Source organism: Vombatus ursinus, unplaced genomic scaffold (genome assembly GCF_900497805.2).
Source record: "Vombatus ursinus unplaced genomic scaffold, bare-nosed wombat genome assembly UNPS02010769.1, whole genome shotgun sequence".
In the NCBI taxonomy this organism is placed as follows: Eukaryota; Metazoa; Chordata; class Mammalia; order Diprotodontia; family Vombatidae; genus Vombatus; species Vombatus ursinus.
Genome location: NW_020950547.1, coordinates 2,958,138 through 2,977,093, shown reverse-complemented (window position 1 = coordinate 2,977,093; position 18,956 = coordinate 2,958,138). Strand labels below are relative to the sequence as shown.

Sequence of the window (18,956 nt, the reverse complement as noted above, 5' to 3'; positions counted from 1 at the left end):
GAGGCTGTTCCAGAATCAGACCCCCTTTCCTTTCTCATACAGCTCAGGGGGTCAAATCCCATTTCCCACTGTCCTAGGATTCAGCTGTCTTCTAACAGAAGAGTGAGGCTGCAGCCACTGGCATGCAGCCTGGCCCAAATCAAATCCTCAAGAGGACACAGGTTTTAACAACCCTGATGGACAGAAAACACCCTGTGCTAATCAAGGAGATATACACATGAATATATATACATAAATACAGGATCGGGTACACTAACACAGACATGTTCACATACAGGTAGGGATGAGAAAAAGAAATGGGGTATACCATATTGTACTGCTGGGGCGGAGAGACTGGCAGAAGGACTTGGGGACAGGAGCTTGGAGAGTATTGAACAGGCTGCGGAGAGGGCTGCAGAGCTGAGACTGGCTGTGGACCAGTAGAGAGGCATGCAGAGAATAGAAGAGAAAAGGATACAGTTAGGGGTGGGGAGAACACAGAGAGAGAAAGGAAAGAAGAAAGGAAGGGAGATGGAAAAGAAGGGAACAAGGTTAATCATAAAAGAAATTGCAAGTGAACAGCAAGGCTACTGAGGAGGCAGAAAACTGGATCAGGGATGGCACCTGGGAGCAGTCTGTGTCTCTGTGACAAAAAGTTCATCTTACCTTCTCAGAGGAACCCCTCAAAGGACACCCAACACTACTGCTGGGGTATATACCTGTTCCAAACAATCTTACAGTAGGTTCCCTGGGCCAGAAGCCGATCTGCTCTCTTACTACATACATAGCTTTCTTTTTCTTTTTTTTCCATACACAGCTTTCTAAATAAATGATTTCTGGGGAGCATTGCTATGATACACCTTGCTTCTCAAAGCCTCCTCTGAAGAGGAGAGATTCCTATTTATGTTGTCTGTAATATAGCTGCAGGAAGCCTGAATTTTGGGGGGGGGGGGTGGGGAGGGGCAGCATTAGGAGGTCTGGCTTGGCTCCCCCTGCTGTGGTCCCAATTTCACACCAGAGCTCTCCTGGATGATCTGCTCATTCACAAAGATTCTCTCTCTCTTTCTCTCTCCTCCCTCCCCTGAGGACAAAGAAAAAAAAACCACCCATTCAATGACTGGATGGGGCTGCTTCCTTCTTCTCCACAGCTGCCCTGTGCTTTAGCCTGGGAGGTTAATATGAAAGATCCCCCAGTACACAAGCAAGGATCTAGGAATAAAATACACAACAGCCGGTTGAAATCAAACAGCTTTTGTTCCCATTGCACCTTCACAGGTTTCAAATCAGGGGATTTGTTTGTCAGGAACGTGCTATGTTTCTAAACCACTTCTTTAAGGATGGGTCTTTCTTTTTTCTTTCTCTTTCCATCCAGTAGCTCTGATTATTTCTTTAGTTTCTCTACCTACAATCCCAGGCAATGGTGATATAGAGTGAGAATGAAATTGTGGATGGAGAAAGGGGTATGTGAATCTATGTTTGGGGGATGAAGTGGGGGGAATCAGAGATGGGTCTCTATATTCAGTTTTGACTGACTGTATTAAGGGCCTAAGCAGCTAGAATTCCCATGCTCCACACTCTTCCTCCCCCAAGCCTTTCTCAGCAGAGGGTGGCATTTAGACAGTGGAAACATTTCAGGGACTGGGCCAGGACATTGGAATATCTCAAAAAATGAAAGAACTCTGTAGTCTTGGGTTCTAATATATGAGTTCCAATGAAAGCAAGGCTAGGAGGAAACTATTTAATCTGCTATTGACTCATACATGTCCAGGTCTTAAAGACAAATCCCTAAATAGCCTACTCCAATACACATCATGAATATAATGCACTGAACATCGAAAGTGCTAAAGACTTTTGGTGCAAAATCTTTTAAAATTAACATTCGTCTCCAACCCTGTGCTACCTAACTCAGCCCAATTGGGAAAATTTAGTTCCTTCCCCTTGTAAACTTTAAGACAGAGAGAAGTATAGGATAGGGACTGTCCTCTAATCCCATGTGTTCCTAACTAAGAGAAGTATAGGAAGAGGGTCCTCATAATATCTCAACTTCCAGACTACCCCATCTCCTACCCGAAAGAATGAAGTTCCCAAATGCTGGGAATCTGAAAGACATGCAGAGGACAATCCTGCCACCTACTGGGGAATTCTGGTTAATGTCACCAGGTTTCATCTGTAACTGAAGAAAATTATTGCACAAAATTTTGGAGTGCTCCTTTTCAAGAACCCAGTTCTGTTACAAGCACACTGAGGCCAAAGTGGTTGTAGTCTCATTCTCAGCCCTGGACAATGGGGTAGCTGCTCATGGTACCCAGACCAGGCCATTACCATCCCCTCAGTCATCCTGCACTCCTCATTATCTCTCCCTACCATATCCACGCTTTTGTCAAGGCCTCCCAATTTTACCTTTCTACCATCCCCTGTTTTTTCCTCTGACACTACCACACTGTAGAGAGTTCAGGTCCTCATCCCCTCACGCTTGCTTCAAGTCTCCCGGCTTCAGTCCATCCTCCATTCAGCCTACACTTGGGAAGCAATCTTCTTAAAATGTACCTCTGACCAAGCCATACATTCTCACCCCCTACTCCCATCCCCACCAATTCAATGAACTCCAGTGGCTCCTGTTAACTCTGGGATCAAATATAAAACCCTCTGGTTTATAAAGCCCTTCATACCTTTCCAGTCTCCTTACACTTTACTCTACTCCATCTACTCTACAATTCCATGCCTAAGACACTTCCTCCCCAACCTCTGACTAGCATTTTCACTGGCTAGCCTCCATGCTTAGAAGGCTTTTCTTTCTAGTCTTTGACTCCTAATATACTTCAAATCTTAGTTTAAATGCCACCTTCTCCAAGAAGCCTTTCTTGATCCCTCTTAATACTAGTGCCTTCCCTTTGAATATATCTCCCAATTTACCTGGTCTGTATTTTCTATGTACAGGAGTGTTTACATTATGTATCATCTATTAGCCTATGAACTCAACAGCAAGAACCATTTTGTCTTTCTGTATCTCTAGCATTTAATGAATACTTGTTGATTTGACTTGACTCATGATTGGTAGGTAGTACCCCAAAGGGGAAGAACATGAGAAGAATGTCACCTGCATTCTGACGATCGTCCTCATCTCATCTCCCACCTGCTGTCCTGGAGAAGCTATGCTATTGTCTTATCCCACCTAGACCCAGACCACTTCCTGGTTCCCTCTCCCTGGAGTTTCTCCCCATTTCTTCCAGCTCCCCTTTATGTGCTGTCTTGCTCCATTAGATACACACTCTTGGGAGGGCAGGGACAATTTTGCTTGCTTGTATTTTTAAATTTTTTATTTATTTTATTTTTAATTTATGGAATAAAACATGCATTTCCACAACAGTATAATAAAAAAAAGATGATTGCACATGAAACTAAATTATTATGTACAACTTGCTATTCCTTTAAAATATATAATAAAGTTAACATGTAAAATCTCCCCCTGCCCCCAAATGGCTACCATCAAACACACATGTGTGCGTATGTATGTATGTGTGTAAAATTATTCTCTACATACATCTATTTATCAGTTCTTTCTCTGGATGCAGATAGCATCTTCCTTCATATGTCCTTTGTAGTTAATTTGAGTATTTATAGTCAAAATGATTTTTTTCGTTCAAAGTTGTTCTTAAAACCATACTACTGTTACTGTATACAACATTTTCTTGGTTCTGCTCATTTCGCTCTTCAATATTCGTGAAAGTCTATCCATGTTTTTCTAAGATCATCGAGCTCATCATTTCTTATAACACAATAGTATTCTATCACAATCACATACCACAACTTGTATTGTATAGCACCAATTGTATACCACAACTGACAAGCATCCCCGAAATCTCCAGTTCCTTTGCCACCACAAAGAGAGCTGCTATAAATATTTTATAACATATAGGTTCTTTTCCTTTTCCCCCAAATTAACTTCTGCTCTCCTGAGAAGAATTTCAAATTGTTTTCCAATATGGCTGGATCAGTTTACAATTCCACCAACATTGAATTAATGTCCCAATTTTTCCACATTCCCTCCAACATTTGTTGCTTTCCCCTTCAATCATTTTAGCCAATCTGGTAGGTGTAAAATGATATCTCAAGGTTGTTTCAATTTGCATTTCTCTAATCAATAATTTAGAGCATTTTTTCATATGACTATAACTTATTTTGATTTCTTCACCGGAAAACTGCCTGTTCATATCCTTTGGCCATTTATCAACTGGAGAATGACTTGTATTCTTATAGATTTGACAAAGTTCTTTATGTATTTGAGATATGAGACTTTTATCTGAGAAACTGTCTATAAAAATTTTCCCCCAATTTTCTGTTTTCCTTCTGATCTTGGCTACATTTGTTTTATATGCACAAAAACTTTTAATTTCACGTAACTGAAATTATCCATTTCACACCGTACTGTGCCCTAGAACAAAAGTCAAGGATATAAAAGGAACTAACAACAACAAAAAAAAAGTAAAAGAAGGAGGTTTAGCAGTATCAGATCTTAAACTACATTATAAGGCAGTAATTGTCAAAACTATCTGGCATGGAAACAGAGTAGATATATAATTTACAGCAGCAAATAAATATAGTAACCTTGTAATTGACAAGTAAAGAATATTTTAGGATAAGAATTCATTATTTGGTAAAAACTGATGGGAAAACTGGAAAGCAGTATGGCAGAAATTGGGCATAGACCAATATCTTACATCATTTACCAAGATATGGTCAAAATGGATATATGACCTAGATTTAAAGAGATATTATAAGAAAATCTGAAGAATACAGAACATACTACTTATCAGACTGATAGACAGGCCTGCTTGTACTTGTATTACAAGCACTTAGCACTTTGGCTGGTACTTAATAAATGTTCTATTTATCCATTCACAAGCAAAAAATTAAGTACAGAAAGAATACTTTTACCAAGGTACGCTATGAAGTCAGATGGAGAGCTGGTCTGCCAGTAAAGATATCTTGGACAGATGGACAAATGAACTGGGTCCGGAACTGGACAGAGGAATGTTGGGCTGAATTTAAGAAACTGTACACAGTGCTTTTAATGACCACTAAGCTCCCTGAAACAAAGGTCAATCATTTTAATATCAAGATCTTCTGGTGGATGCAGTATGGGAATGAATCATGTAATACATCAATCTCCACAGAATAAAAGTTGAAAATCACCCAAAGAACAATGGAGAGGTGCACAGTAGGTGTGACTAAGCTGCAGAAGAAAATCAATTATGAAACTCTTTAAGAGGTGTAAAGAATATCATCAAGAGAGCTATAATATGGAAAAAGGAGGTAGAGGCCAATCATATGTTGAGAGCAAGGGATAACTCTTGGAAAACCCAAATATTCCTCTCACATAATGTCAAGAGATATAGACAAAGGGCTCCTGTGGAGGACTTACAGGATACAGATAAAAAGTAGTATGAGAAGGCAGATGGATTGGGAAGAATACACATATTAATAATAAGATCACAGATTCATTGAAGCAATATGTTTTTCTTTATATATTTTAAAATCTAAACTTGTCAGTGGAAGTGAAAATAAAACTTAATTAATCTTATTAAATAGGGACAGCTAGGTGGCGCAGTGGATAGAGCACCAGCCCTGAAGTCAGGAGGACCTGAGTTTAAATCTGGCCTCAGACCAAACACTTGACACTTACTAGCTGTGTGACCCCGAGCAAGTCATTTAACCCCAATTGCCCTAAAAAAAAAAAATCTTAAATAAAACAGTCCTCCCACATTAAGCCCGAGGAATCATGTACTTTCCCTCAAACATCTGCAATACCATGCATTTGGTAGACAATGAACAGTGACTTATTCCAGGGTCAGCAACCACTATAGTTCTGAGTGTTACCAGCAATGTTATGTAATGACCTGGGATACTGGTCATGAGAGAGTGGGGAAAAACGGGAGTGTGAGTCAGGGGGAAAAAAGTTGGGAGAAATGAAACGGAGAGGTAAAAGAAAGCAGGACATATAAAGAAAAGTGCTAATGCCACATATGTCCCAGGTGCCATTTGGAGGCAAAATTCCATAGGCTTCTTAAGCCTGATTTATAGAACACAGTGAAGACCTAATCTAACCCAACAAGCATTTATTAAATGCCTACTATGTGTCAGATGTAAAGGATAAAAAAACAAGACGAAAAACTGCTCCTATCTTCAAGGAATTTACTTTCTATTGAGAAGACACATTATATAACCAAATAAATATGTACATGAAAATACGGGAAGGGAATGAACTCTAACAACTAAGGGAAGTGTTTCTGGTATTAAATGGCACATGAGCTGAGCCTGGAAGGGGACAAGAGATTCAAAGAGAAAGCAGTGAGGAAGTGCATTCCAGGCACAGAGAACAGCATATGCAAAGGTACAAATATTGGAAATAAGTTTGGGGAGTTTTGGAGAACTCAATATGTAAATCTGAGAGTCGTTTGCATCAACCTGGGAGTTCCTGAGATCACCATGAGGAAGGATCTTGAGTAAAGTACAGAATGTGGATGTCAAACCAGCCAAGGAGACTGAGAGAGATCTCAGGCAGGAAGAGAACCACAACAGAAGTGTTATAAAAACCCAGGGAGGAGAAAAGATCCAGGAGGATAGGGAATTAACAAGAAAGAACAAGAAGATGGAGAACTGAGAAAAGGATGGCCTTACTGAGTGCAGCTTCAGGAGAATGGTAGGGAACAGAAAGCCAAATTGCAAGGAGTTAAGAAGTGAGTGGAAGGTGAGAAAGGGGAGGCAACTGAGTGTAGAGTTTTCTTTCCTAAAAGAGTGAATGTGAAAAGGTAGAAGAAATACAGAAGACAGCTTGAGAGATTCAAGTGAAAGTTTTTTATTTTTAAGACTGGTGGGGAATTTTGTCTTGTTTGTAGGCAGCAAAGAAGGAGCCAGCGGATAAGAAGAGATTTAAAATCAGGGATAAAGTGGGAATAATTGAAGGGGCAAATTCCAGGAAAGGATAGGATCAAGGGCATAATGGTGTTGGCACTGACAAGGAAAGGAGACCTCTTCATCATGGACTGAAGCACAAGAGGAGAGAAGAGGAAATGACGCTAATGTGATCTGAAGTGGGGAACTTGGGAGAAGAGGAGGCTTACAATGGATGGCCTACATTTTTTCAGTGAAGTATTAGGTAAGGTACTCTGCAGAGAAGAAAGAGGAAAGGGGAAAGTGGAAGAGTACATGGCTTCAGGAGAGAAGAGAAAGTATGGAACATCTCCAGTAGAAAAGACCACGGAGTCGATCAAAGAAAAGTCTATTTACTGAAGTGCAGAAGTGAGGAACCAGTTTGGAACAGATAACACATTTGTAGTGGACTCAATCAACATGGCGTATGACTTTCTAGATGTTCATTATGAGTGGAAAAGGTAGATGGATGAGGAATCTAGGACTACAGCAAGAAAAGGAATAAGTGTTGAGGTAATGACAATGATAGTAATAATGACCTCATAGTATTTTTAAGGTCTACAAAGTGCTTTATAAATATTTTCTCATTTAGCCTCACAACAACCCTACTAAGCAGGTGCTGTTATTATCCTCATTTGACAGATGATGAAATAGAGGCAAAGGGTTAAATGACTTGCTCAGGGTCACACAGCAGAACAACAGGGCCAAAGGGTCAAGGACAACATAAATCTGAACTGGATGACTAAAATGGACATTTTTGAGGTAGAAAAGTAAGGCCAGAGCAGGGTAAAGTAGGGAGGGGTCAAGTGCCTGGAGATTGAAATGAGGACATACAACGATTTTAAGAGGAGTGAGGCATAAAAAGAGCTAAAAGGACAGAAAGTTATGTCTGACTAGCCATTGGAATTTCAGAATTATAGACTGTGAGGATGATGAGTTCAAGGGTAACATCATCCCTTCATACTGCTGGGGTGGAGTAAAAGTATAGATAACAGTAGCTGAGGATGATAATAAACTAGAAAGTAAGGAAATATGAGGGGATTTAACAAATCCCCAAGTAAAAGGACAGTGTTTAGTGTGGAGAGAGAGACTGTGAGCCACATAGAGCACTCCTAGAGAACAGAACGACCTTGGGGCTAGCAGGTCAGAGCCATCAGGATATGACGGGATGAAATATCTGAAAGGAGTGAACCTTAAAGCAGGAGAGGTTGCTGAGTCAAAGTGGCAGGGGGAGGGCCTGGGTGCTAGTGAGGAGCAAGAAGTATGTCTCTTTTTCTTCCTGGCCCCATGTATGCATCAGGGCATGAGAAAAGGTGCACCAAGTACTGGAGAGGATTGCTAGAGATAAAGTGTTATGAGGGGATAGTCAGTTTTCTGTGACTGCAAAGAGATGGAAATCGCATGAAAGGAAGAGGTCCAACATGAAAGGGAGTTGGTTAAAAATAGAAGGAGGTTTGTACAAGGTACAGTGGAAGCAGAGGGTAGAGCTGGATAGAGACCTGAGAGGAATAGGGCTGACATGGATGGATATGAAGAATATCTATCCATCCAGGGCCTGGTGGCCAGGAAAGAGAGCTTTGGTCTAAGTTATCTATGACTCAGAATGCCAGGAATTCTTGAGTCACAGGGGAGCCACAAAGCAGTTAAGATTGTTATGAGCTTCCCAAAGGCAACAGCAATGTCAATTTGATTACTGTGTCCTAAGTAAGACACTAAGCAGTGTCTTAAGCTCCCTAAGCAGGGAGCTACTGAAGTTTCTTGAGCAAAGGAGTGACACGCTCTTGTGCGTTCAGATGATTATTTTTGTTGAGGCAGTCAGGGTCACAGAGCTAGTAAATATCTGATGCTGGACTTGAGCTCAGGTCCTCCTGATTCCAGGGCTGGTGCTCTAACCACTGTGCCACCTAGCTGCCCCTAGAAGATTATTTTGGCAGTTGTGTGGAAGGTGTATAGATTGGAGAAGAGAGATTAAATACTAGTAATCTAATTAGGAGGCTGTTGCAATAGGCTTGATGAGACTCAACTAGGGTCACAGATGCGTAGTGGAAAAGGGACAGACATCAGATACATCGGAGTGGAATAAAGAATCAGTAAATGAATTAAGGCTCTGAGAACTCAGTGGGGACAGAACTTATACAGAGGTGTGGACATTCTAATACTTTCTCAGTCACATGGACATTCTAATACTTTCTCAGATCCATTACTGCTAGTCTCTCTTTTTATCCCTCCCCATGTTTTTCTATTTTGGGGAATGGGTAGAGGCAGTAGTGAGGATGAAATTTCATTAAAGTACACTTATTTCAGATGAAATTACACAGACACTCGAGGTTTGGGGGCCTGGAAATCCTGTCTAAAGATCAGCCATAATAGAAGTCATAAAAAAAGAAAAGACAGAAAGTGACAGACACACACAGAAAGATGCCTAAACACACCCATGAAATTAAATGAAAGACACATATGAATGCACACAGAAAAACATACATACTGAGTCTTTGTGAGTGAGATGAGGCAAGCCCAAGTGAAAAAGGCAGTGACAGTGCTAGAAAGAGACAGCAGAGAAAAACTAACAGACTGAAACTCCTGACTAACAGACATGCACATGAAGGAGGGAAGCTCACTGACAGGAAGGAATCACAGATTCTCAGAGCTGGAAGAGCCCTCATAGGCGATCTAATACAATACCTAACAGGGACCCTCTCTACAACATCCCTCAATGGTCAATTAAGTCTCCACTTGAAGACCTCACCCGGGGAATTCACTACCTTCCAAGGTAGCCAGATCCACTTTTAGTTAGTTCTAATTGTTAATTTTTCCTTATATTGAGTGCTAATTGTGCTAGAACTAAGAAAATAAGTCTAGAGGATTTTAGGTATTCCAACTCTGGGCTACCTGCTGCCTGCAAAGGGGACAACAGTTCCTAAGAACTGCTTTTAAGTACCTGGAGAAGATATACATGACAACTTCATCCCTCTAAGACCAAGTTTCACTTTGAAGGAAATACGTTCTTAGCATGGAGAAGATGGAAGGAGTGGAAAGCCTGGTAGATGAAAAGTAAAGTACAGCAAAGGAGATGTAGGTAGCTAGGTGGCCCAGTGGCGGAGCATTGCACCTGGAGTCAGGAAGAAGACCTGAGTGTGAATCCTGCCTCAGAAACACCCTAGCTGCGTGGCCCTGGGCAAGTCACTTAACCCCTCTCAGCCTCAGTTTCCTTATCTGCATAATGACAGTAACTACAGCACCTCCCAGGATTTTTCTGAGGATCAAATGAGATAACACAGATAAAGCTCTGTATAAATGCTAGCAGATATAAGGACATCTCAACCCAGAGAGAAAACTCTGGCAGAATACTGCAGGATCTTGACCCCAGGTGATGATCTTAGTTGTAAGACTCAGTTCAAACACTAGGCACATGGTGGATCTGTTAATTGTTTTGAGTTGAAGAGCTCTCAGAGCCTCTATGTTAAACAGTGTGCACAGGATCCTAATTATATCCTAACAGAATCCTAGATTATCCTAAGAGGGGACAGAGTTCTCCCCCTCATTTGACAGATGAGGAAGCTGAGGAACAGGGAGCTGAAGGGATTCCACAGGTGGAATCTGTGGTGGGATCTGAACCCAGGTCTTCCTGATCCCAAGTCCGAGATTCTATCCTTAAGCTAGGCTGCTTTTCTGTCATGCTAAGATAAATACAAAAGTGGCCATGCCACAAAGGACCTCCCATTCTACTGGGGATGAAGGGGACACAGGTAAGTAAATGTGGCACAAAAACAAACAAATAAATGAGAGAACAAACAAGCACAGGAATAAATAAATAGCCTGTGCAAAAGGACAGAGACAGGAAATAGAATGCCCAATCTGGGGGACACTAGGCAGCGCAGGACCAAGCTGTTCCTTGGCTCTTCAGTTAGTGCTCTCCAGTTAATGTCAGGCTCATTCACATGCCAGGAGCTACCAATGTCCCACAGCTCAACCAAAGGGGGGAGGCCCTGAGAAAACACTTGGTGCTGCAGTGTTCTCTCTTAGAGCTGTTCTGGAAGACCTGAGGCGCTGTCTCCTTATCTCCCCCACATAGACACAGTCTGAGGCTCAGTCAGGCCAAGGTGGGAGTACAGTGTTCCTTTCAAGCACTAAATTTGGATACAATGTGCAAATTGCCATCCTGATGTGAAAGGGGAGGGGGACGAGGGAAAAAGATGGAATAACGGATGGAAAGGAGGAACCTCTTCTTTCAGCCTAAAGGGAGAAATAAGGCAGCAGGAAAAACCAGGCTGCGGGCTCTCTGTCCAACCCTCCCCACTCCCCCTACACAAAGAGGAAGAGGAATAGCATTTTTCCAAATAATGATCCTTCCTGCCGCCCACAGTACCAACTGTACTTTCACAGCCTGCCTCAAACAGAGCCTCTGACACTAAGCGGTGACTCACCTGTGAGATCATGTGATTACTCAAGGGTGGCTGTTGCTGGGGTGTGGGTGGGAGAGCTGGATGCTGCTGCTGCTGCTGCTGCTGCTGCTGCTGCTGCTGGGTAGTACAAGGGAGAAGGCCCCGGACAGGCTGGGATGAGGTGACCTGGTTGCACACTTCTGGGGCACCTAGTGCTAAACCTAAAGCACAGATGAGACACAAAGCAATGAACACAAACTAATCCTGCCATAGCTCTGTCCTCCTCATCCATCAACCCCACTGTCTCCCCATCCCTCCCTCAAATATCTCTGCAATGGCACAGATTCACTTCAGTTCACCTGCTGATGGGAGCGATCACTCACCTCCCAGAGGAGGGGAACTGCTCTGTCATCAGTGTGTGGTTCTGAGATTGAACCAGATGTGAAGCTGGTGGGTAATGTCAAGAGCAATTAGGCAGCCTCAGAACATAAGTGCCATTCCCTCCCATGTCCAGGGAAGGATTGCAATGTATTACCCAGGCTTCTGGTCCCACGAGAGCCCTGGCTTCTCTTGGGTTTCCTTTCTACCATCAAGTATGTTTAAAGAAACGCTGAGAAGGCAAGTCTGCTCCTCTTGGTACATTTATGTGTACAACCCCTCCCCTCCAAATTCTCTTTCCCCATTTCAGATTAGCTCACATTGGCAAGACAAGGGCCTAGGCAGAAGCTCTTCCAAGACAGCAGATTTCAATGGTAGACTTTTTAATACTGTGAATCTAAGCTAGAAACAAGACCTGGAGAACAAACTTCAGGCCATAGTTGACCAACTTTCCGGAGATGATTAGGTATCAGGGGAAACAGTGGGTAGTAAAGGTTAAAACTCTTAGTTTATATGCTCAACAGACATAGGGAGAAGAGAAGGCAGGAGAATGTGTAACAGTGGAGGAAAAAGCCATGGGCCCCTTTATGACCATGGCCTGCACAGTAGGTGTTGGGGGTACACAAGAGAAATTTCCTTCTTCCTAATGGTCAGGACTCCAAGGGACATGAATGCTTGGGCTCCCTGAAGTCCTATAACAGCTCTATTTCTTCCAATCAGTCACAAGGTACACAGCTAAGATTGTTGCCATCCCTGTTCTACGTAGCCACTATCATCTCAGGGCTCACAAGAGAAACACACGTTAAGTGACAGAGAAGACACCCAAAACCAGCTCTCCTACATAGCTTGGTTTATAAGCTAAACCGTGGACTAGCAGAGGTGCTCCTCCTCAGTCGGGACAGCAGATAAAGTGACAGGGCCTAATAAGGCAGTGGGATTCATCACATGACTGGGGTCTGATGGAAATCAGGCAGTGGGCTTTAAAGTAAAGGGAATGCCTCTTCTGTCCCTGCTGTTAGGTTTTCAAGACTGGACCCACTGTTCTGTTGTAGGCAGATGCTAGGGATGGTTTTCAGAAGAGCTGGCTTTGATGCAGAAGCTTAGGGAAGGGTGGCTGTAGTACCTGGCCTGGAGATTCTTCCTGCACTCCCTCCTTTATTGCTCCCAATGCTGTCACCCCGGGTGAGAATGGAGATCCCACTGAAGCTGCTGGCTTTGGTAACAGGTGGCCGCATACTACGGACAGAGCCATCTGAGTCTGTGCTGCTCCAGGGCCGGGGCTCCAGGGATTTGATCTCGCTGTCTGTGCTGCTCTGGCGGCTGCTCGAGGTACGGCTCAGCCCCTCACGGTTCCCCCTGCAGAGACCACAGTGGTCAGAATGCCCCCCACCCCACCACCTTGACATAAGAGCTAGGGGAGAGCTTATTTCTGTTCTTTTTGAGAACAATGAAGACGGGCACATTGATTTCCTGTTAGCTGGCCAGCTGATTGAGGCTTGATGGGAGCAGACAGAACAAGACCAAGAGTGGCAACAAAGAGCAGAAGGGCAAATCTGGGAGAGAGAGAGAGAACTGGTGACTGATCTAACAGAAGTGGCTGGGATACAACACAAACCCCAGAGACTAGCTTTAACCTCTTGTCTCCTTCTGGAAATGCCCATATGGAGGAACAGATGGGCTAGTGGACCAGGGGAAGAGCTCTCCTGTCTGCAAGTGGACCAGTCACAACGATGCGAAAGAGTAAAGTTCTAGCAAGTTCCCTGTGTAACTCCCAGATCCAAAACCCGGCAAAGGTCCAGATCATGACCATTTCTGAGGGGTTGGGGAGGTGCCTATTGGTCTGGCACTGGGGGACCTGGCCCAGCCTACTTAATAGCATCTACTATCTATGGAGATTTGGGCACAATTGGTTCCAAAGACTTCCAGCCAAGTAGAATCAAACAAACTTCTCTCTGGGACTCAGAACAAGGAGAGGAAACACTGTGCCTACTTCCTCCATGTTCATGCACATCACTATACCCCCAGTCAAAAGAACAAGGACAGTTATGGGGGGGAAAGGTATTTTTTTTGTTGTTCTACTTTAAATGACAGAAAGAGCAGGGCTTTCTTGCCAATCTAAAATGTTAAGTTTAGATTGAAAAGCCTAATTCCTACTGACCTCCCAACCACTGAAGGTCCCCTATCATTAGGCTATCAAGTGCCAGGGATTTTCTTCTCATCATCAATAGCATATCTGAATTGGAGATAAGAGATAATAAGAGCAAATGGGAGGGCATTTGTCCTCAACCAAAATATACAGCCCCAATCTGTTGGTACCCAAGAAACTGTCTCACTTTAGGGCATAACTTGAACTTCAACTATAAAGCATTACACAAATGACTCCAATTTCCCTCACCCTTGCCCAGATGTTCAGTGGGGTCAAAAGTCCTATCCTTAGTTTGGCCATCTGTTAAAGCAGGTATGCCAGAATTGGGTCCAACCCCTTGCCAGACAACGAAGGCTCCTGATAAAACTTTCTCTCTCAGAGACTGTCATGCGTTTTTAAAAAAAAAAAAAGAGCCTCATGTCCCTTGAATATTTGACCAGAGGGCCAGGCTTGTGAGCAGGGTCTTTCAAGGACTGCAGAAGCACCTCTATTTTCTTAGGATTTCCATCTATGTCAGGGAGAGTCAGGAAGAATGGAAATATGAGAGAAGTATAATCAGTGTGGAGTGATATAATCAAAGTCAGTAGCAAGAAAAGAGCTAACAGCAAAAGGAAGACCAAGAAGGGACCTAACAGAGGGTGAGAAAGAAGGAAGAATAGAGGGAGGAAAAGGGAAAGAAAGAAATGAAAAGAGGGAAAGGAGGAGAAAGCAGAAAAGAAAGCAAAAGAGAAACAAAGAGGCAAAGGGAAAGGAAAAAACAAAAGAGGAAGAAGAGAAAGCGAAAGGAAAGGGAGGAAGGAAAAGAGGACTAGGGAAAGGAAGAGAGGCAAAGAGAAAAGAGAAGCAGAGAGAAAGAGATAAAGGAAGAGAGGGAAAGGAAGAGAAGAAAAGGGGAAGGAAAATGGAGAAGGAAAGAGAAAAAGAACAGGAGAGACAGAAAAAGGGAAAGATGGAAAAGGAAAGGGAAAGGGACAGAGGAAAATAGAAAGGAAGAGAGGAAGAGGGAAACGGATAAAAAAAGAGAGGGAGAGTGGGAGAAAAGGAGAGGAAAAGGAAGAAAGAGATGGTGAGGTACAGAGAAAAGAGAGAACGTGTGTGTGAGAACATCTAGTCTGAATTTTACGGACAGAGGCAGAGTTCCTTAGAAGGCAACCAGCCCTTGTGACCACTTCCACCTAAACCAATCAAACACTGCCATCTCCTGCAACAATTCTGCCATCCACCTACCTGCTCTGCATGAAGTTGGAGAATTAGTGTAGCTGTTCTCAGAACATCAAACCCAGAACCAGAGGGAAATATTTGAGAGTGCTGAAATGAAGCTAGTGTTGGGGGAGCTTGGAATCAAGCTTAGCAGAATCATTATAATCTTTCAGCAGCAGCCCCAGCCCACAAGTGCCAGACACACCCTGAGTTATAAACAAAACCCCAATGAAGGTCAAAGAAGCTGAGATGAATTTTGGCCAGGACAAGGTCTCAACGTCCTCCCTCCACAACCACAACTTACGTCCTACCGGGCCCAGATGCAGAACCGTTGCTTCAGTGCACCATTAAAAAAGTGGGCAGAGAATAAAACTGACGGCTACAATTAGATTACAATATTATTGTCTGAGCATTGGTCTAGGGATCACACTTCTTTTAGACTAAATAAATCAGGTGCTGGTTTTAGTTTCTGGAAATGGGTTTAATGTTAAACTTAAACTCAATTTAAAATGGTCAGGATAGCAGGGTGAGAGGCAGGAAGTATTTGGAACAAAAAGCAAGGGGCCCAGCAACTCCCCCCCTAGCACTAATGAATGTAGTCTATCTAGACAGAGTCAGGATGAGAAGTTAGCCAGGAGTTTGGGGAGTTGCCCCAGTTACTGCTAATCTAGATCCAAGACTTCTGTCTCTCTGCACTTATTTCCCAAACACTTTTTGGGAGTGTGGGTAAGGGAGGCGGATGATGGAAAACAGGAAGCAGGGGGGCTAATAGTCAGATTGATGCTTTTGAGCACTGGAGATCTGAACATCATTATTGATACTCTAGAATGGTAAGAAGTCACCTTCTCAGAACCTATAAAACTGCATGCTCAGGGATGTAAATCTTTAATCAAAATTCCTGATAAAAAGTTATAGCTAGAGAAGGTTTGATAGGAAGTCAGGGGCTATGCCTGCTCACAGGTTCATGTAGTTATTCTCCTTAAGTGTAATGCCACATAGTATAGTAGAGTTTTAATCAGTCAATCTTAATTAGGTATCAGAAAAGAACACTCAAAGAGGAGACTTGAGGGCTTGGAGAGGGGCAAAATGTTGTAGTGTAAAAAGCACTCTATCCTAGTCAGAAGACTTGTGTTAGAATAACAGCTCTGCCACTTAGTAGCTCTATAAATTTAGGCAAGTCACTAACCTTGATGAGCCGCAGTTTCCTCACCTGTAAAATACAGAAAATAATACCTGCCCTGCCTAACTCACAACACTGGTACAATCAAATATTAATGTATTTTGAAAATTATACATTGCTACACAAATGTAAGATAATGTTATTAAACCATTCTTTGTCCAAAGGATTTGCAGTGTCTTCTGAGAAAAATAACTCTGGGCTTCCAGAATCCAGAACCATCTTAGAGGCACCTTAGTTAGAGGCTCTCACACTTATTTTCTGTGAAAAATAACCCTGAATAGGAACTTAGGTGATGCAGGATCTAATGAATCTGAATTGAGGAATGGACCAGGAGCTAGATAAAAGAACCCCACTACCAATCCCCAACACTATTCAAAAGCTTCCTATAAATGAAGGCTTTGGGGTAGACCCTACGCACAGGAAGCTTGGGATGGTCCAGAAAAACTCCACATCCTTTCCAATTCAACTTCAATTATACGAATTCCATTTGGTTATGCAGCTTGGACTCAATCTGAATGCCAATCAAAGGTGGAAATCACATCCGAGGGGAATGTAATCGTAGGTACCATTTGGAAATTGTTGTTCAGTTGTTTTTCAGTCGTGTCTGACTCTTCATGACCCCATTTTGGGGTTTTCTTAGCAAAGATACTGAAGTGGTTTGCCATTTCTTTTTTCCAGCCCATTTTACAGATAAGGAAACTGAGGCAAACAGGGTTAAGTGACTTGCCCAGGATCACACAATTAGTAAGTGTCTGAGGTTGGATTTCAACTCAGGAAGATGAGTCTTCCTGACTCCAGACCTGGCACCCTATCCACTACACCACCTAGCTGCCCACCATTTGGAAACTATCTGGGTCCAAAGCCTAACTTTATAGTGCTTTATAGGAAGAGATCTCAACTTTATAATGAAATCTTCTCATTTATAAAATGGGAAGAGCATACCACAAAAAAGATGATCAAAAACAAGTGGCTGAATCCAGTAGCCAGTCCTTTATGTGAAATGAGCTGGAAACACTGACATAGGGACATGACCTAGAGCAACGGCTTCTCCCATTACCCCTCCCATAAATGGACCCTGCTGGGGTGGGACTGAGATACCACAGCGAAGGGGAGAAACTCATGCTGTACCTGCTCTGTGGACAAAGGGAGGGCACCAGGCTCTGGGGCTGCCAATCCGGCATCATTCACCAGCACTAAATGCGATTGAAGCGTAGGAGAAAGAGAACCACATAAAGAACATGCTCTCGGCTCACCCTGGGGCAGGTAGGCCCTTCCAGAGGCTATTTGGTCTTCCCTTGCCTCCAGGGGGAACTATTCACAAATAATCCCAGACAGACTAATTAGAAGGCAGGGGTTTGGGAGTCTCTCTTCTTAAAGACTCTACAACCTACTCTTCTACCGAACCAAGAATATACTCCCCAAATCCTTCCACAAATTCAAGACTGTTATCTGTAGAAGACATATTTCATCCTTCCTCAAAGAAATAAATGTGTTAATTGCATCCACTTCACTCAATTCCTGTAGCTTTTCTAGGGACACAAGAGAAGCAGGAGACTCTTCCAGTCCCTTTCACCTACCTATCCAGGGCTTAAAATTTAATCAGAAATAATATAATTTAGTAGGAATTGTGTCAGTGTGGTTTTTTGTTTTATTTTTTTTTTTTGAGAGGGGAGGGAGAAAGGAAGAGGAAGAAATCCAATACTGCAAATACCACAGGTTGAACAATTCCACAAGCAGCCATGCATGGTGCAAATTCACTCTGGTGAACAGATTATGGCCAAAAAAAAAAAAAGGAGGGGGGAGGAACACACACAGGTACCTAAAACTCTGCCTTCTTTTGTGAGAGCTAGAAGAAAAGGCTTCTTTGGAGAGTCTGTTGGTTAACATCAAAGAAAAGCATCATTACAGGATTACATTATCCTTGCTGACAAAGCTCAGTGTGAAGCAGGGAACATGCTAAGTGGTACTAACCTGATGTCATTTAGATATCCGTTCTGGCCAGTCTAGGTGGGGGAGGAGAAAACGGAAAATAACTTATAAGAAAACAGCATGGCACATGTGAAAAAGGGCGTCCAAAACACTTTGAATACCCAAGGTTCTCAAACCAAAGGAGCTCACCCCCACCAGTGCGATCTTAAATGAGAAAAGGGGGCAAGGGAACCCTTACCCACACACCCACTCTAACTTTGGATCTTTAATGGGAATATGTTAAGATCTGGAATGCTTCCCTAAGCATTTGTCTGATGACAGAGGTTGGTAAGGAATAGGAATGGAAAAGGGAGAAGAGGAAGGTATATCTAACTATCTTGTTTTGTCCTTGATCCCCCAGGGGCTACACAGGGCTTACTAAACTATGGATTTGGCTTCTTATGTGAGTTATGGAGGAATGGAGGAAGACTCAGGTGATTTGGAAGCACCCTCAATGGCCATTCTATCTCCATCTACTACATTGACCAAAAGGAGAGTGGCCCTGATGACACCCAGAGAGGCTTAGTGGAACAAGGGGAAGGAGGAGAAGCTACCTTCCAGCATCTAGAGAAAATCCTAAGTCAAATAAATAGCATCAAGGTGGACTCCTCTGGACATGTGATCAACAGTGGTACACAGCGGTACTAACAATGTCTAGCCACTGAGATGGGTAGGCACTGGAGAGAAACCCAAGCAGGATAGCATTCCCTTTCTAGAGCTTAGAAGCTCTGGTGAAGGCAGCAGCAGCAGCAGCAGCAGCAGCAGCAGCAGCAGCAGCAGCAGCAGCAGCAGC

At 43.0% G+C, this 18,956-nt stretch overlaps 1 protein-coding gene across 5 annotated transcripts in view; it reads right to left on the bottom strand.

Moving 5' to 3' along the window:
- Positions 1 to 18,956, bottom strand: part of R3HDM2 (R3H domain containing 2) — a 149,632-nt gene that overhangs the window by 14,353 nt on the left and 116,323 nt on the right. For 3 of the 5 annotated variants that reach the window (XM_027855027.1, XM_027855030.1, XM_027855029.1), the window contains 4 exons: positions 18,167 to 18,198; positions 18,015 to 18,068; positions 12,793 to 13,025; positions 11,334 to 11,512 (listed from right to left, as the gene is read on the bottom strand). In XM_027855027.1, the coding sequence (XP_027710828.1) occupies positions 11,334 to 11,512; positions 12,793 to 13,025; positions 18,015 to 18,068; positions 18,167 to 18,198 (498 nt within the window). The remainder of the gene's footprint in view (positions 1 to 11,333; positions 11,513 to 12,792; positions 13,026 to 18,014; positions 18,069 to 18,166; positions 18,199 to 18,956) is intronic. The other 2 variants (XM_027855028.1, XM_027855031.1) reach the window with 1 other exon arrangement.